The sequence below is a fragment of the Mus musculus genome, chromosome 10, assembly GCF_000001635.26.
Source record: "Mus musculus strain C57BL/6J chromosome 10, GRCm38.p6 C57BL/6J".
Classification (NCBI taxonomy): domain Eukaryota; kingdom Metazoa; phylum Chordata; class Mammalia; order Rodentia; family Muridae; genus Mus; species Mus musculus.
In genome coordinates, this window is record NC_000076.6 from 127,847,501 (window position 1) to 127,865,853 (window position 18,353).

Below are 18,353 nucleotides of genomic sequence, written 5' to 3' on the forward strand. Positions count from 1 at the left end.
CAGAGTCTGTGCAACCAGGCCAGGGCTGAGAGTTGCAGGCAGTAGTGTAGGAACCCTGCTGGCCTTTTAAAAATATTTCCCTCAACAGTAACACAACAGCATCTTTGCACATAATAGCCTGTGAGGAGCTGGTCAGGAGTCTGGACTCATCTCAGTCCTCTCTGGAACATCACACTGGCTCCACAGGGAAGGGCAACACCCAAGCCAGATCTACCCTAAGCATGGGTAGAGGCTGAAGAGCATCATGATGAGACAGAACCATGTGTAATTAGCAGGAAGTGCCCTGTAAGGTGCTCCCAGGCTACCTGCAGCATTTCTGGAGGAACCCCCATTCCTCCTCACTCAGGTTTCTTTGTTGGGAGAAGCCAGTGTACTCAGAGGAACACAGAAGGACTTCAGCTGCCAAAAGAGTATGTCTCACTCAATTCCCATGCCTCCAGTTCGAGATCCTCAGCCATTATAACACAATAGTCTATCATTTCTGATTCCCAACTACAGCTGAGTAGGGGCAGCACGTGGTCAAGTTGGGAAACAGGCTTGACAGTGGGCCTGTTTCCACCTTCGCAGCACCAACTCTAGGCTCTACCTCTCCCCCCTTTGCATGAAAAAGAAAGGGTGGGTTGGGTGGGGTACACTGCCTTTGGGGAGAAAGTGCTTCCCCACTTGACTGAACTGGACTCCTGATCCCAGTAGATAGTTCTGTTCCAATCTACCTCAGCAGATCAGAGCAGCCCAGCGGGCAGAAGGGCTGTCTTGTTAAATATTCACAGGGTCTGACCTGGAATGGGTCCAGCTCACCCTCCCCAGGACAGGGAAGAGGAACAACTGGGCACTGTCATTTGCCCAGTGTGATAATCTCAGGAGGGATGGATGGACTGAGGGAACCTCCAATGAATCAGGGAGGTGTCTTTGAGGCTTTCTCTTCAGCCCTGTGACTTCTTCAACAGAGTCACATCCACTTTCTTATTCTCTCTGACTTTATCCAGAAATTCCAGGGCTGGATCTAGATCCTGCTGTGTTCTAGAAGATCTTAGTCCAACAAGAGTGCGCATTTCTGTCAGGGTTGACATGGAAAGAACTGTAGGAGAGAGCATTGGGAAATGACCATAGAAGGAATGCTCTAGAGAACTCACTGTTGAAGGGATACTAGAACTAAGAGAAATAATATCTGCATGTACTTTAGTCAAGAAAAGCCAGCACTACATTTTACAAGATGCAATTCAGTGCTAGGGTTCTGAGGACCTGTTGGGTGCTAACAACTACATGAAGAATATCCTAGTATAGTACCTTCTGCAGAAGTAGGAGGAGGGACAGGATTGGAGCCAGGAGGATGAGGATTACCATCACTAAGTCAAACACAATCAGGAACGGTGAGAGGGAAGAGCAGGGCAAATGCAGAGCAGATCCAGGGGAAGCTACCACCTTGGAGGGAGAGTGGCCCAGCTCCAGATTCACAGATAACCAAGATCCAGGCCTTAGTGCACAGGTGTAATCTAACCTGTATTGGGGCACTTCCTGATAGAACCATGGTTCTTACGAGCACAAGGACAGTCTGATTCCTTACTGGTTGGCACAGAAAGTTGTGGAAGTGCCAGGTAAGGGAATCATGACATCATTCCTGAAGGAGACACCAGGTTTATTTTGAGCTAGAATCAGAGGGTTAGTCAGGCATTCCCCAGACCAGGAGCCATATGGAAAGCTCCACACACTACTCTAGAGTTTCTGAGCAAGGCTTGCTGGGAAATAAAGAAAGACACCCTGGCTCAGGTGAGTCAGGGGCAGCCATGGAAGTCACATCTCAAGAACTCTGTGCTCATGTCTGCTTGAATCCAGGCAGCCAGAAGAAGGGTCAATTGAGAGGATAAAGTCATTTCCTTCTCCATACCTACTCTGGGAGTCCTGATGTGTCTGCGGTCCCAGCCCTATCACCTAGTGTACCTTTGATGTCAGCCTTCCATGTTTGGGATGGCTCTTATACCTTCTCAGGAGCTGCTGTATTAGGAGGACACCAGCTTTCCCTGTCCTCTCCTATAAGTTATCCTGCATCCAAGAATAGGTTACTAATAGTTTCTCATTATGTTCACAACCTCCTAGATTGTGGCCCCAGAGCGCAAATTACAGAGACACAAGCTGAGTCTGGGACTGGACCATGAGTCATATGTAATGGCACACATACATGTATTCTCACATGAGTCCAGGAAACAAAGATCATAAGAGAATAGACCTATGTTATTCAACAGTCAGTAGTCTTTTCCTTGGCAGTGACATAGGGAGAGCCAGTGGGCATGATATGTCTGCTGTTCAAAAGCAGGGCAAAGACCAGAGATCTAAGGCATTAATAATTATAAAAAATGCAAAGAACTGTATGTCAGCAGGGTGGTGTCCTGGATGTTTACACTTTCCTGTGTGAGCAGAGGCCAGCCGCATTTTGACACAGAGTCTCTCTCTCTCTCTCTCTCTCTCTCTCTCTCTCTCTCTCTCTCTCTCTCTCTCTCTCTCTCTGCTTGTCTTCTACAAACCATGTGGCTCTACCTAGTATCACTGGTGGGACTGTGGACACTCCTGCGCTTCTTCAGGGAGAGGCAGGTGGTGAGCCACCTCCAAGACAAGTATGTCTTCATCACGGGCTGTGACTCTGGCTTTGGGAACCTGCTGGCCAGACAGCTGGACAGGAGAGGCATGAGGGTGCTGGCTGCATGTCTGACGGAGAAGGGAGCCGAGGAGCTGAGGAACAAGACATCTGACAGGCTGGAGACAGTGATCCTGGATGTCACCAAGACAGAGAGTATTGTGGCAGCCACTCAGTGGGTGAAGGAGCGTGTTGGGAACAGAGGTACCACTGAGATTCCTGTCTGTGCTGTTCGTTTTCTGTCTTTGAGTGAAGGGAAGGCCTGTGTAGTCCTGGAACGATTCCTGCTGGGAGTCAGGGTAGAGTTGGTGTGACTGCAGATTCTGCCCCTCTCTAGCACATCAGTCTGTCCTCTTACCTCTACACTGAGTCCTCCAAGCTGTGTGTTCTTAGTCAACTGGAGCCTTGGGAAGTTTTCATGTCCAAATTCTTCTCTGTCCTCTTTGACTTTGTATGTAGAAAGACCAGATTGTTGGCTGCTGAATCCTAGGATAGAGACAGTGAGGAAGGAGGCGAACCCTGGGCTCCTGGGATCTGGTCTCTGTGTGAAGGTCATGTGCCAGCGTGCACCTGCTCTCCCAGCTCTGGAACATGTTCTCATGCACTGCCTGTGCACCATGGCAGGGAGAGCCATAATCATTGCCGTGCTTAAGCCCAAAGTCAAGACTTCCTATCATTTTCTTTCTCCCTTTGTCTCTCCCTCCACCATTTTTGTTATTATTTAAATGATAAATTTAAATAAAAACAAGTTGGAAACAGATATTGTTCTAAACTCTAGACATGTCAAGCTACATGTCTTACTTATGATTTACTATCCAGTGTATGAAAACTAGTAACACTTTGACCTGTAGGCTTAACGTATGTGCTTTCTTTCCACTTGAAAAATGTAAACATTTTTTACCTCTACCACTTAAAGAGCATTAGTTACAATAATAACATTCAATGAATTTTAAAAAAAATGGCTCTTAACCAAGGCCCACTAATTTTAGCATTTGTGTTGGGTATCATTTATTCCCTTTGTGGTTTTCTGGCTTGCGTGTTTGAGGCAGGGTTCTAGAAATGGGTCTGGATACCATCTGATGAACCTGCTGCTCAGCTCCTTCCTGTTGGCATTAACAGCATGGGCCACCATGCTCAGCTTGTTCTTTGTACTTGTTGTCTTAAGAACTGTCTTGTGAAACTTCTAGTCAATTCTAAGTCTGCAAGCATGTGTATTTTGTGATCCTAGGATTAAAATATCTGTTATATTTTAATATCTGTATATATATATATATGTATACATACATACACATATGCAAACATTTAGATCATGTTTTTCCTTTCCCCAACGTCTCCCAGATCGTCCCCATGTCCCAGTCACACAAGTTCATATTCTTTCTGTCTGTCTGTCTGTCTTTCTGTCTGTCTGTCTTTCTCTCTCTGTCTGAAAAACAAAAGGAAAATAAAACCCCCAAGGAAAAGCAACATAAATAAACAAACAACCAAACAGAAAATAACAAAAGACAAACAACAAGAAACAAGCAAAGAAGCCAGCACAAAACATAATGAAAAAAAGCCAAAAAAACCAAAAAACCAAAAACCAAAAACAGTCTCCCCTTTCCTCCCAAAATTTCAGAGTTTATTTTGTGGAGATTCTAGCTCTCTTGTGTATGAGGCTCACTGAGTGCCTTTTTAATCCCTGTGTTACAGTTTGCTTCTTAGCCAGGTAACTCCCAAATAACTGAGACTGGTCTAAGTTATTTATTTATTTATTTATTTATTTGTTTGTTTGTTTATTTATTTATTTATTTAACATGCTTAAAGGGCAGAATTACTCTATTTCAATCCTCTAAACTAATCTGCCAAACTTCCAGACAAAATAATAGAGATACTTGCAGTTTTAGTCTTTCTCTGCTCCAGGTGTTTTCTTTTTTTTGTTTTTGTTTTGTTTTGTTTTGTTTTAATTTTTTTATTACGTATTTTCCTCAATTACATTTCCAATGCTATCCCAAAAGTCCCCCATACCCTCCCCCCCCCACTGCCCTACCCACCCATTCCCACTTTTTGGCCCTGGAGTTCCCCTGTACTGGGGCATATAAAGTTTGCAAGTCCAATGGGCCTCTCTTTCCAGTGATGGCCGACTAGGCCATCTTTTGATACATATGCAGCTAGAGTCAAGAGCTCAGGGGTACTGGTTAGTTCATAATGTTGGTGTCTCCTAGACTCTCTGCAGGTGGCTAAGCCATACCTCCTCTTCTCCAGCTCCCTCCCCTGGCTGGGAGAACTCCAGCCTGTTCTCTCCCATGCTCAGTCTTTGGTTGTTATGGTTGTTGTCCCCACTTCAGGGAACAATGGGAGAGCTGTTGTTTACACAAGTTTGCACCTGGATAGTGTCTGAATAAGGATGGTAAGCAGATATAGTGGACAAGAAATCAGCATTTGAATCTTCACACAGTGCACAATAAAGTGATTACAAGGCACCATTGACACTACAATGCAGAAAACTGTCTTTTCCTTGGACAGTAGTTATCAGTTACAAATAGCTGCTTGCTTAGAGGTTAGACCATGTGTCCACTTTCCCTGCTCAGTGCTGGCTCGCTGTCTCCCTGAGCCTGTGCAGGTGTTATGTGTGCTGCCAGAGTCTCTGTGAGTTCATGTGAGCAGTAGTCCTGAAGTGTCTGTAAGACAGTTTCCTTGGAGTCACCCATCACCTCTGGCTCTTAAAATGTTTCTGTCTCCTCATCTTCATAGATCTCTGGGCTTTGAGGGGAGGGGTGTGATGAAGTCATCCCTTTTATAAGGACTGAGTGTGTCAGAGTCTCTGACTTTCTGCGCATTTTCTCTGTTTTAATTCTTGTCTATGGCAGGACACAGTTTTCTGGATGAAGATTGATCATATCACTGGACATTGAGTGTTGTTAGTAATATGCATTACGAGTCTTACTACAGTCTATTCTCTTAGAATAAGAATAATATTTAGATTTCCCATAGATCCGTGACCTATCTAGTCTCAGGTTCTTGGTCACTTTAGTAGTGTCGTTATGGTTTCCATCTCAGAAAGCAGACCTTCAATCTAATGAAAAGTGTTTAGTTACCCTCATGACATTGGTGCCTTTATTGCACTGTATATCTTAAAGACAAGTCACTGTGGTATGTATCATAGGGCTTGAGGCTGGATAACAGTAATGATTGCACTTTGAATGTTGTTCTTAGCAGTGAAACTTAGTTGGGGACCAGCTTGCCTTTTCTCAGTGTGATGACATCAGATAATATGGTCTTCAGCTATTGACTAAGTTAGGGTTTTACTGCTGTGAATAGACACCATGACCAAGGCAGCTCTTAGAAGGGCAACATTTAATTGGGACTGGCTTAACAGGTTTAGGAGTTCATTCCATTATCAAGGTGGGAGCATGGTAGTGTCCAGGCAAGCATGATAGAGGAGGAGTTGAGAGTTCTAAATCTTGTTCCAAAGTCAAACAAAAGAAGACTGGCTTTCAGGGAGCTAGGATGACGGTCTTAAAGTTCACAACCACAGTGACACACTTCCTACAAAAAGGCCACTCCTATTTCAGCAAGGTCACACCCACTAATATGCCACTCCTTTGGTCTAGCATATTCAAAGCGTTACATTCTCCTCCCTGATCTCCATAGGCTTGTTCAAACACATGGGTCTGTGGGGGCCATACCTAAACATATCATAATGCAAAATACATATAATCCAACTTCAAAAGTCCCAATAGTGTGTAACAGTCTCAATACTGTTAAAAATTGAGGATTCAAAGCATCTTCTGAGATTCATGCTCTCCCTTAACTGTAGTCTTAAAATCCACATTCTTCCAAACAAAAGCATGTTCTGGCCTATCACAACAAAACCACAGTCCTGGTACCAACTTCTGTCTTAGTTAGGGTTACTGCTATGAATAGGCACCATGATCAAGGCAACTCTTAGATGGATAACATTTCATTGGGGCTGGTTTAAAAGGTTAGATGTTTAATCCATCATCAAGGCAGGAGCATGGCATCATGTAGGCAGGCATGGTGTAGGAGGAGATGAGAGTTCTACATGTCATTGAGAAGGCAAACAGGAGAAGACTGGCTTCCAGGGAGCTGGCATGAGGATTTTAAAGCCTATGCCCACAGTGATACACTTCCTCCAACATGGACACATGTACTGCAACGAGGCCATACCTCCTAATAGTGCCACTCTCTGGACCTAGCATATGTAAACCACCACAGCTAAATAGCCTTATCATCAGGTTGAGAGAGCAGCTAGAAGCCTTGAGAAATAGTTTGTAATCGGGGTTTGGAGGGTATGGTGGTCTGAGTATGCCTAGGACAGGGAGTGGCACTCTTTGGAGGTGTGGTCCTGTTGGAGTAGGTGGGTCACTTTGGGCTTGGGATTTAAACCTTCATCCTAGCAGGCTAGAAGCCAGTCTTCTCCTAGGTGCCTTCCAAAGAAGAGGTGGCACTCTCAGCTCCTCTAACCCCATGTATACCTGGATACTGCCATGCTTCCACCTTAATAATAACATTTGCCTGAACCTGTAGCCAACCCCAATTAAATGTTGTCTAAGAACTGACTTGGTAATGGTGTCTCTTCACAGCAGTAAAACCCTAAGACAGAGGGGCTATTGCATGGGTCCCTTTTAGTGACAAGATGTGAACCATTCCTGGAACTGAAGGTTTTACTTGGTGTCACAAGATGTTTACTAAGGGTGTCATGTCTACCATTATATGGTGACACCCCTGAAATTCCTTCATATATGTATTTTAAGAAGTTTCTACAGAAATATTTTTCCATATTTTTTTTTAAAAACAGAGCAAAAACAATCTCAATGACAAATTATGTACCTGTAGAAGGACAAGATATACCTTTGAACCAAGGCTGCAGATGACTTATTGAGCCAACGTTTTAAAACAACAAATGCCCATCTTAATCTCAATCAACTAGTCTTCCATTCACTCTGCACAGAAATGGACAATGAAGATATAGTATTTAGCTGTAGGCATTTCAGAATAGTTCTTTGAAGATCCATGACTTAAAGGCCAAAGGAATGAATGAGAACCACCTGCGGGTGAGTAGCAGAAAGTACCCAGTGTGTTCAGGTTGACAGTGGAAAATCTATCCTGTTGGTTATTAGCAAATATTGTCACCTCCTTTCTTCTGTCCTTCAGTGTCTCAGTTAGGGTTTTCAACCTTGCAAATATCACGACCAAATATCAAGTTGTTCTGGGAAAGGGTTTATTTAGATAACACTACACATCTCTGTTCATCACCAAACGAAGTAGGGAAGAAACTGGAGGCAGGAGCTGATGCAGAAGCCATGGAGAGGTACTGCTTACAGGCTTGCTCCTCATGGCTTTGCTTAGCCTGCTTTCTTATAGAACCTAGGACCAGCAGCCCAGGAATGGCACCACCCACAATAGGCTAGACCCTCTTTAGATTAGTAACTGAAAAAATGGCTTACAGCTTGATCTTATGGAGGTATTTCCTCAACTAAGGCACCTTCTACTCTGATAACTCTAACTTGTGTCAAGTTGTCACAAAACCAGCCAATATATTGGGATTGTAAGCATCTGAAGAGAGTTGGTCAATATTGATTTTCATTAGTATAGATGTTGATCAATCGCAAGAGTTGATCATTATTAATTTCAAGGCTGGTTTCATTAGGGCAGAAAAGCAAAAGTCTGCTTTCCAAATTTCTCACAATCAAGATTTCAATTTTTTGTTTCCCAAAAAATTTCCTCCAGAGATCAATTTTGTCTTTTCTTTCATTTCTCCTTTGTGTTTCCTCTGTTCCTTCTCCCTTATTTTATCTTTTCTTCTTACTATAATAAGGAATAATGATGTAAACTATTTCTTCTTTATTACTCCCTTTCTTGACCATTTGAAAGTCACAGCAGTGTGTAAACTGCTCAGAGTTATATGAAGATACCACTGTCATAGACAGAATTCTATCTCTATGAAGAGATTCCATGACTGTGGTAACTCTTTTAGATGAAACATTGAATTTGGGCTTGCATACAGTTAAAGCTTTTGGCTTTTATCATCATATCATGAAGTATAGTGGGTGGCTAACAGTCATGGTGCAAGAGAAGGAGCTGAGATGCTACATCTATATCCACAGGTAGCAGGAACAGCAAAACCCTGGGATACCCAGTGAATCTTATATTCCAGTATGGCCACAACCATGACAACAAGGGTCACACTTCCTAATCCCTCTGGAGCACTGCCCCTCTCTCAGGACCAAGCATTTAAATATATGAGCCTATGGCTGCTTTTGTCATTCAAACCAACACACAAAATAAAAGACTAAAACCTCTGCAAAGATGGCATCAACATTTAAGACAAAAATTGTACTTTCCTGGTCTCCAGATTAACAAAAGTGCACCATGTTTCCACCATCTGTTCTGAAATTTAGGAAATGAGAAGGCACTGCTAGCTGATTCCCAGGCATGGAGGTGGGCCAGGAAGATTTAATGGATGAAGGTATCCATGCTATGAGCCAGCATTCTCTGGCATGTGTTCTAGAGCCCTGTGGATACCATGTTCTTATTCATTGCATCCTATTCTTCAGTAAACAGCAGTCACAGTGGTCTTATTTGTGAATATGCATTTCATCCATACTTAAACCTGTACTATGTGATTATCTCCTTCCACTGTCCCCAGGACTCTGGGGCCTGGTCAACAACGCTGGCATCTCCGTCCCCTTGGGTCTCAGTCAGTGGATGAACAAACAGAACTTTGCAAGTGTACTGGATGTGAACCTGTTGGGCATGATCGAGGTGACTCTGACCATGCTGCCCTTAGTGAGGAAGGCGAGGGGCCGTGTAGTCAACGTCTCCAGCATCATGGGTCGAGTGTCACTTCATGGTAATGGTGGTTACTGCATCTCCAAGTATGGTGTAGAGGCCTTCTCAGACTCCCTCAGGTAATGGAAGGGAAGGGGTCCAATAGCAGAGCTTTGGGAAGTTTTTATTTAATCACGATCTTAAAGTCCCCATCATGGGGAGGACATGTGCCTCCCATGCATTCTCCTCACTGAACCATTCACTGGCTAGAACATCTCCATGTCTCTATAAGAGGCCATGACCAAGACAGGAGTTGAGTTCATTTTGTTCTGTTACAGAGGACGAAGGGAATTGGGGGGATATTACTCAGGATTAGAAATGTGATTTTTTTTTTTTTTTTTTTGGTGTCAGGAATACAGAACCCTGATCTCTATATGCTGAGCATGTTTTTTAATTGGGGTGAATATCTCTTTCAGCTCCACAGAGAAATATCAGGCCTCTTTTAGAGTCCATAATAAACATATTCTAGCATAACTTATGTGCTTCTATCATGACCTAAAGACTGGCAAATAAGAGAATGTGAGAGGAGACAGAGAGGAACTATGCCCTTCCTGAGTGGTTGACATGGCTAGTCAGCTGTGTTGACCATGCTAGCCATCAGATTTGCCAAGGGTCCTGTAGCAGGATTAGACTGCACCAGAGTAAATATGGGAACCTGGAACCTGTATGTATAGGTGATTCTCCTTGGAGAATGGACAGGCCAGATATGAAAGGCAACTGGTCACCAGGTGGGGAGAGGTAGAAGTGAAGAAGTGGAGGCTGCTGGATGCTATGTATTTCATGGTGTTAGCAATGCAACAATTCTGTCTTAGGGTTTTACTGAGCAGATACCATGACCAAAGCAACTCTTATAAGGACCACATTTAATTGGGGATGACATTTATATGTTTAGAGATTCAGTCCATTATTATCAATGTGGGAGCATGGCAGTGCCAGAGAGACATGGTGCAGGAGGAGCTGAGAATTCTACATCTCATCTGAAGGATGCTAGCAAAATACTGGCTTCCAGGCATAAAGGATCAGGGTCTTACAATCCATACCCACAGTGACACACCTTCTCCATCAAGAGCCACAACTTCTTTTTATTTTTTTTATTAGATATTTTCTTTATATACATTTCAAATGCTATCCCGAAAGTTCCCTATACCCTCCCTCTGCCCTGCTCCCCTCCCCACCCACTCCCGCTTCTTGGCCCTGGCATTCCCCTGTACTGGGGCATATAAAGTTTGCAATACCAAGGGGCCTCTCTTCCCAATGATGGCCGACTAGCTACATATGCAGCTAGAGACATGAGCTCTGGGAGTACTGGTTAGTTCATATTGTTGTTCCACTTATAGGGTTGCAGATCTCTTTAGCTCCTTGGGTGCTTTCTCTAGCTTCTCCATTGGGGGCCCTGTGTTCCATCTTATAGATGACTGTGAGCATCCACTTCTGTATTTGCCAGGCACTGGCATAGCCTCACATGAGACAGTTATAACAGGGTCCCTTCAGCAAAATCTTTCTGGCATATGCAATAGTATCTGGGTTTGGTGGCTGATTATGGGATGGATCCCTGGATGGGGTAGTCTCTGGATAGTTCATCCTTTCGTCTTATCTCCAAACTTTGTCTCTGTAACTCCTTTCATGGGTATTTTGTTCCCTATTCTAAGAAGGAATGAAGTATCCACCCATTGGTCTTCCCTCTTCTTGATTTTCTTGTGTTTTGCAAATTGTATCTTGGGTGTTCTATGTTTCTGGGCTAATATCCACTTATCAGTGAGTGCATATCTAATGACTTCTTTTGTGATTGGGTTACCTTACTAAGGATGATATCTTCCAGATACATCCATTTGTCCAAGAATTACATAAATCCATTGTTTTTAATAGATGAGTAGTACTTCATTGTGTAAATGTACCACATTTTCTGTATCCATTCTTCTGTTGAGGAACAGGGCCACAACTTCTAATAGTGCTACTCCCTGGTCCAGCATATACAAACCATCCCACATTCCAAGGGAGGGAACCAGAGGAACCATTTTGGGGCAGGGAACAGGGAGGCTGCCAATGTGAGAGAGTTGTAGGCAGAAGGTTGCTCTCTGGAGACACATGAGGAAGAAGAATAGGGGGAGGGGTGTGTACTGAGAGCCTCCTGGGACAGATGTGGGGTAGATATAGACTTACTAGTGAGGTGAAGGTGACTTGGACAAGGACTAGAATACTTTGCATCTGTACTACTTGGAGAAAGGTCATACACAGTGGCATAGACCAGAATGTTCAGTTTTAGGCTAGTGAGCTACACACAACAAATAATTAGTGTGACATCCAAGAGAAAGGAGGAGATTCCCTTGTCACAATATCGCTGCACAGAAAAACACTGTCTTCAAAAACCAAAAATAAAAAATAAAAAATCTTCCCCATTTGCAGTATATCCCAGATCCAAAGTGTGTATGTAGCCTTTCCACACCACAGGTACCTCTTGGCATTCTACTGTACTCTTATTAAAGTGTTCTCACTGAAAGATCTCTGAAGTCCTTGAAATCTGTCTGTCTTGCAGGAGGGAACTCTCCTACTTTGGGGTGAAGGTGGCTATTATAGAGCCTGGCTTCTTCCTGACTGGTATGGCCAGTAGTGCCCGATTATCCTCAAATACCCAGATGCTGTGGGACCAGACCAGCTCAGAAATCAGGGAGATCTATGGCGAGAAGTACCTGGCATTCTGTAAGTAACCTCTGAGGGCCAAAGCTACATACAATCCTGAACCCTCAATCCCCTGCTAATATTGGGAGTTCTAATGCCTCACCCTTTTCCTCAAAGAACCCATTTCCCATTTCCTTGGGATGGTGGGCAGTTTGTGTATGGGGTCAGAAAGGAGTTCTGGTCTTTCAGAACATGCTTCTCTCTTCCTTGTGATTCTCTCATGCTCTTGGGGCTGTAACTGAATTCAGGGATGGGAGGTGGTATGAGATCAGCACTTTCCATGAGCTGAGATACAGGTGACCAAGTGCTCAATTCTTCCTTGAAGATTGTTTGTGGTCCTTCTGAGGAACTAGGACAGGCTGGGCTTGGGTTTCAGACACATGGATTCTCCCACATAGGGAATGGAAGTTCTCCTCTATGCTGCTGTAAGACAGGCGTGGTGGGAGCTGAATGACCACCTGAATCATTCCTCATTCTGCATAGATCTGAAAAGTCTAAATGAATTGGACAAGAGGTGCAACAAGGACCTGTCTTTGGTGACTGACTGCATGGAGCACGCTCTGACTGCCTGTCACCCTCGCACCCGATACTCAGCTGGCTGGGATGCTAAGCTCTTCTTCATCCCCTTGAGCTACCTGCCCACCTTTCTTGTGGATGCTGTTTTCTACTGGACTTCCATGAAGCCTGAGAAAGCCCTCTGAAGTTTTTACCTATGTGCATACCTGGGAGATGTAGGTAGAGTGTGAGAGAGAGAATATTTAGGGGAAATTAGGAGGGTTGAGGGAGGGAGTTTATTACTCTGGGGTTCTTCATTCACACATTTCATCTCATTAATTCTCCTATGATACTACTCAAGACGGATGATGAGCAAAGAAATACGCAAAGAATTCTGCCAAGGGATTCAGTTACAAAAGTGCTAGCTGATGCCCAAGCCCTGATCATCATGGCCTTCCTTGAGGATCCACACATATGAGGAGGTTGGGACCAGCGAGTGCCAAGCACTGCCATGTGTCCTCCTCTGAAGGAAATGCACATGCCAGGGCTAATTTAAACACCTATGCATCATGGAAGTGTCCCTTCTCTGAAACCATAAGTAACCATGGTGTGGGATCTGAGAGGAGTGACCACCTGAATCATTACTCATGCCCTGGAGTCAGGTTGGCAAGGCCCTGGGTAGGAGGTTCAGTCCCTTGGGGTTAAAATCCAGCAAATGATGGAGACACCATTTTTTTTTAATTCATGGCTTCTTTTTGGACTCTTTTTCTTTTTAGAGCAAAGTATGACATTATTTCCTATATCCTGAGATTTAAACTTGGCTTTGGAGGTTAGTGAGGTTTGGAAGACAGAGGTATTGGGAATGTCCTGAGAAGGGTTTCTACAGGACAGCAGGATTCTTCTTGCTTTGTCTCAGCCCTTCCAGCAACTGAAGTAGGAACAACAACTTTCCATTCAAAACTTAACAACAACAAATAGTGCAGAAGTCTCTGCATGCAAGCCCATGAACAGAATTTACCTGTAGAACTCAGCTTTTACCACTCCCTTCCCTGCATACTCACTAACTGACCATCCCTCCCTGCAGACCCACTAACTGACCATTGCTTCCCTGTACGCTCAGGAAGTGATCATAAATTCACTACAGAATCACTAAATGAGTAACCCTTCCTGCAGACTCACTGGGTGATCATCAATTACCTGTAGAATAAGTGTCCATCCCTGTTGGGCAGTGTGTGCCAGAGGAATAAAGGGAGTGAAAGAAAACCCGCATCCTGCCAGAGTTCCCATGCTCTGGGCAGGCAGAAGCAGAAGGACTGCAGCATGCTTTCCAGGGTGGATGTCTGGCTGTGGGAAGCCACTGGACCCCAGCTCGGCAGGGGGTGGAAAGGGGGCAGTCTGAGGCAACAGGTTCTCAGTCTCGGGCATCCCACACTGGATACCACGGAATTGCTGAGAACAAATGGGGACTCTGGGGGCGGCTCTGTCAGCCCTGGTGCTGAAGGAAGAAAAGAGCAGGGGGAGAGGGGACACTGGGTGGTTCCCACTCAGGTGAGACTCCTTGGTCTGGTCCATGGCTGGAGCATAGGAAGGCCTTCTGGTGGGAGGTTAGACACAGCTCAGTAGGGGAAAGCCTATCCCATCGATCAAGCATGACTGGCCTTGATGAGCAGAGACAGTCTATGGTTTTAGAGCTGTATTGTAGAAAGGCAGGGAGAAAGAGAGAAGTTAGAAAGAGGGAGAGCAGCCATGGCCACATTTGGGGGGGGGGGGGGGAGAGAAGGAAGGCCAGAGAGTAAGAAAGGTGAGAGCTTAAAGAGAGTAAGGAGGGGCCAAACAGCTCCTTTTATAGTGGACTGGACTATCTTGCTGTTGCCAGGAAACTATGGGGAAAAGCATACCTGACTATAGTCAGGTAACTGTGGGGGTGGAGTCTAACCAGAATGCCAGAAGCTTGGGATATTGTCTGTGTGACTTATAGTCACAGAATTATGGAGCTGGGGGCTCTGTGGTGTCAGGCACCTGTCTCTGGGAATGTGGCTTGCTGTTCTGTCCCTAGTAGAGTTTTCTACTGGGTTGCCAGAACAAGCCTCATTCAACCAAAATAGACTGCCTCTCACGGCCCCACACATCCCTTTTCTGCAGATTCGCAACTTGACCATCCCTTTCTGCATAACTACTATGCGATCATCAATTCCCTGTAGACTCAGTAAGTGACCTTCCCTTTCCTGCAGACCCACTAAGTGGTCATGCCTTTCCTGCAGACCCACTAAATGACCATTCCTTCATATAAGACTCACTAACTGACCATCACAAAGAAGCACTTCTGATTTTTCCATCTGTCCTTGTCCCAAGCCACTTCTCATGTCCCCTCCCTTCATCCCACTGCCACACTCCTCCAGCAGCATGCAGAGAGTGTTCCTTGTCACGGCACTCTGGTGGAGTCAGCTTGACGTTCCTCTTAACTCTGGTTTTCATTTTTATTTATGGACAATATTTGCAGAAGAGCAAAGGTATTGAATTTGCCATGCCCTGAGGCCTGGCTTTGCCTGCTGCTAGGTTGGTGAATCTCAAGAGTAGGCTGAGCAGGAACAGCATGTGTGGAAGAGACTGAGAATCCTGGGCTCAGTGCAGACTTGCCCTTGGGAGGAACTTCCATAGATGCCTGACTCCTCTTCTCTAAGTAGAACCATGGAGGCTGAGGACCCACAGGAGAAACTTGTAAATAAACAATAATTTCTGGTTTAATGAAAATAGAAAATTCCAACGCTATCATGAACCTTGTCATTCATTTTACTTATGTTAACTTCAAAGGTTTGTTGTAGAATCTTTGAGTGTATGTGTGTGTACCTGCATGTTATATGTGTGGGAGTACCCTCAGAGGTGAGAAGGAAGATGAGGGCCTCTGGTTAAAGGAAGTTTTCAGCCATAAAATATGCATGTCAAGTATTGAATTGGGGCTGGGCAGTGATGGTGCATGCCTTTAATCCCAGCACTTGGAAGGCAGCAGCAGGCAGATTTCTGAGTTCGAGGCCAGCCTGATCTACAGAGTGAGATCCAGGACAACCAGGGCTATACAGACAAACCCTGTCTCAAAAAAACCCAAAAAAGAAAAAATTGAATTTGGGTTCTCCAAAAGAGCAGGAAGCACTCTTCATGGCTAAGTCGTTGCTCCAAAATGTGTATTTATATTTTATTTTATTTTATTTTATTTTATTTTATTTTATTTTATTTTGAGATGTCTCACTACATAATAGGTTTACCATGATCTTGTAATCTCCAGCCCTACTGTTTTCATCATTACACAAATCGCACTGTAGTAACATGTGGCAAGGTTTTCCCTGTCCATTTACATTAAATTATTAGTGTAGCAGGACGCCTGTGATTGGACAGGGAAAAGGGATGCAGGACAAATAGTTGCAGGGACAGAGAGCAACTCACAGGGGGAGAAGGAAAAAGCAAGATGGAGGACTGACAGTAAGAAGATCCTGAACTAGCATGGCTTTAAATAGCCACAGGTAGATATAATATCATAAAGGAGAGAATAATTGGGATGACTTGTCTAATTTAGGTGGGCAGCTTTTATCATTTTCTGTTGGTTCTGAAATTATTGCTTTGGCAATTTATTGATATAAAAAATGTGATTGATTCCTTATAAGCTTCAATTTTGTTTTACTGAATTACTGGAAGGTGGGGCCACTGACCACAGGGGTTTATGGCTGGGAAGGAACTAGCCACTCCAGAGACAAGCTAATTGGAGATGGGCAGACTGCAATTGGTCACTGTGGGGGCTAGCTAGAGACAGAGTCAGTAGGACCACAGCAGGTCAAAGAGTTGCCAGCAGTAGCGTGGAAACCTGCTGGTTCTTTAGAAATATTTCCCTCAGATGTAACACAACAGCATCTTTGCACATAATAGCCTGTGAGGAGTTGGTCAGGAGGCTGGACTCATCTCAGTCCTCTCTGGAACATCACACTGGCTCCCCAGGGGAAGGGCAGCACCCAGGCCAGATCTACACTAAACATGGATAGAGGCTGAAGAGCATCATGATGAGACAGAACCATGTGTAATTAGCAGGAAGTGCTCTGTAAGTTGATCCCAGGATGCCTGCAACATTTCCCCTTTCCTCCTCACTCAGGATTCTTCTTGGGAGAAGCCAGTGTACTCAGAGGGACACAGAAGGACTCAGGCTGCCACAAGAGGCTGTCTGTCTTAGTTAGGATTTCTATTCCTGCACAAACATCTTGACCAAGAAGCAAGTTGGGGAGGAAAGGGTTTATTTGGCTTACACTTCCATACTGCTGTTCATCACCAAGGAAGTCAGGACTGGAACTCAAGCAGGTCAGGAAGCAGGAACTGATGCAGAGGCCATGGCGGGATGTTCATTACTGGCTTGCTTCTCCTGGCTTGCTCAACCTGCTCTCTTATAGAACCCAAGACTACCAGCCCAGATGGTCCCACCCACAAGGGGCCTTTCCCCCTTGATCACTAATTGAGAAAATGCCTTACAGTTGGATCTCATGGAGGCATTTCCTCAACTGAAGCTCCTTTCTCTGTGATAACTCCAGCTGTGTCAAGCTGACACAAAACTAGCCAGTACACTGTCTCACTCAATCATGCAGGAGAACTGCACTATACCCAATCAAGTCCCATGCCTCCAATTCTAGATCGTCAGCCATTAGGACACAATAGTCTTTCAGTTCCGATTCCCAGTAAAGACTCAGTAGGAACAGCACATCATCAAGTCAGGAAACAGACTTGACAGTGGGCCTGTTTCCACCTTTTGCAGCACTGACTCCAGGCTCCACCTCTCCCCTTTTTGCATGAAGAAGAAAGGGTGGGTTAAGTGGGGTACACTGCCTTTTGGGAGAAAGTGTTTCCCCTTGGACTGAACTGGACTTCTGATCTCAGGAAATTGTTCTATTTCCACCTACCTCAACAGATCAGTGCAGCCTAGAGAGCAAAAGAGCTGTCTTGTTAAATATTCACAGGTTCTGACCTGGAATGGGTCCAGCCCACCCTCCCCAGGAAAGGGAAGAGAAGTAGCTGGGCACTGTCATTTGGGTTGTATGAGAATCAAGAGGGATGGATGGACTGAGGGAAACTCCATGAATCAAGGAAGTGTCTCAGGCTTTCTCTTCAGTCCTGTGGCTTCTGCAACAGAGTCACACCCACTTTCCTATCCTCTCTGACTTTATCCAGAAACTCCAAGGCTGGATCTAGATCCTGCTGTGTTTCAGAAGACCTAGATCCAACAAGAGGGCCCATCACTGTCAGGGTTGATATGGAAAGGACTGTAGGAGAGAGCATTGGGAAATGACCATAGAAGGAATGCTCTAGAGAACTCACTGTTGAAAGGATACAAGAACTAAGAGAAGCAATATCTGCATGTACTTTGGTCAAGAAAGCCCAGTTCTACATTTTGCAAGATGCAGTTCAGTGCTAGGATTCTGAGGACCTGTAGAGTGCTAACAGCCAGATGAAGGATGTCCTATTAGCTTCTGCAGATGCATGTGTAGGGAAAGGATTGGAGACAGGAGGACAAGGAATAGCAGCTGTACACCATTCAGGACCAGAAGCAGGAGAAGAGGAAGAGAAGATCAAATGCAGAGCAGACCCAGGGGCCCATTGGAGGGAGAGTAGCACAGTCAACATTGATAACCAAGGCCCAGACCTTAAGGTAGAGGTGTAGTCAAACCCATACTGGGGCACTTCCTGATAGAAA

The 18,353-nt window shown here is 44.7% G+C and overlaps 1 protein-coding gene across 1 annotated transcript; it reads left to right on the plus strand.

The window, feature by feature from the left end:
* The first annotated feature begins 2,427 nt into the window (after nucleotides 1-2,427).
* Nucleotides 2,428-13,676, plus strand: Rdh19 (retinol dehydrogenase 19). Its single transcript, NM_147222.2, has 4 exons — nucleotides 2,428-2,833; nucleotides 9,279-9,540; nucleotides 11,994-12,157; nucleotides 12,620-13,676. The coding sequence occupies exons 1-4, from the start codon at nucleotides 2,521-2,523 to the stop codon at nucleotides 12,835-12,837; spliced, it is 957 nt and encodes a 318-aa protein (NP_671755.2). The 5' UTR covers nucleotides 2,428-2,520; the 3' UTR covers nucleotides 12,838-13,676.
* Nucleotides 13,677-18,353: the final 4,677 nt, after the last annotated feature.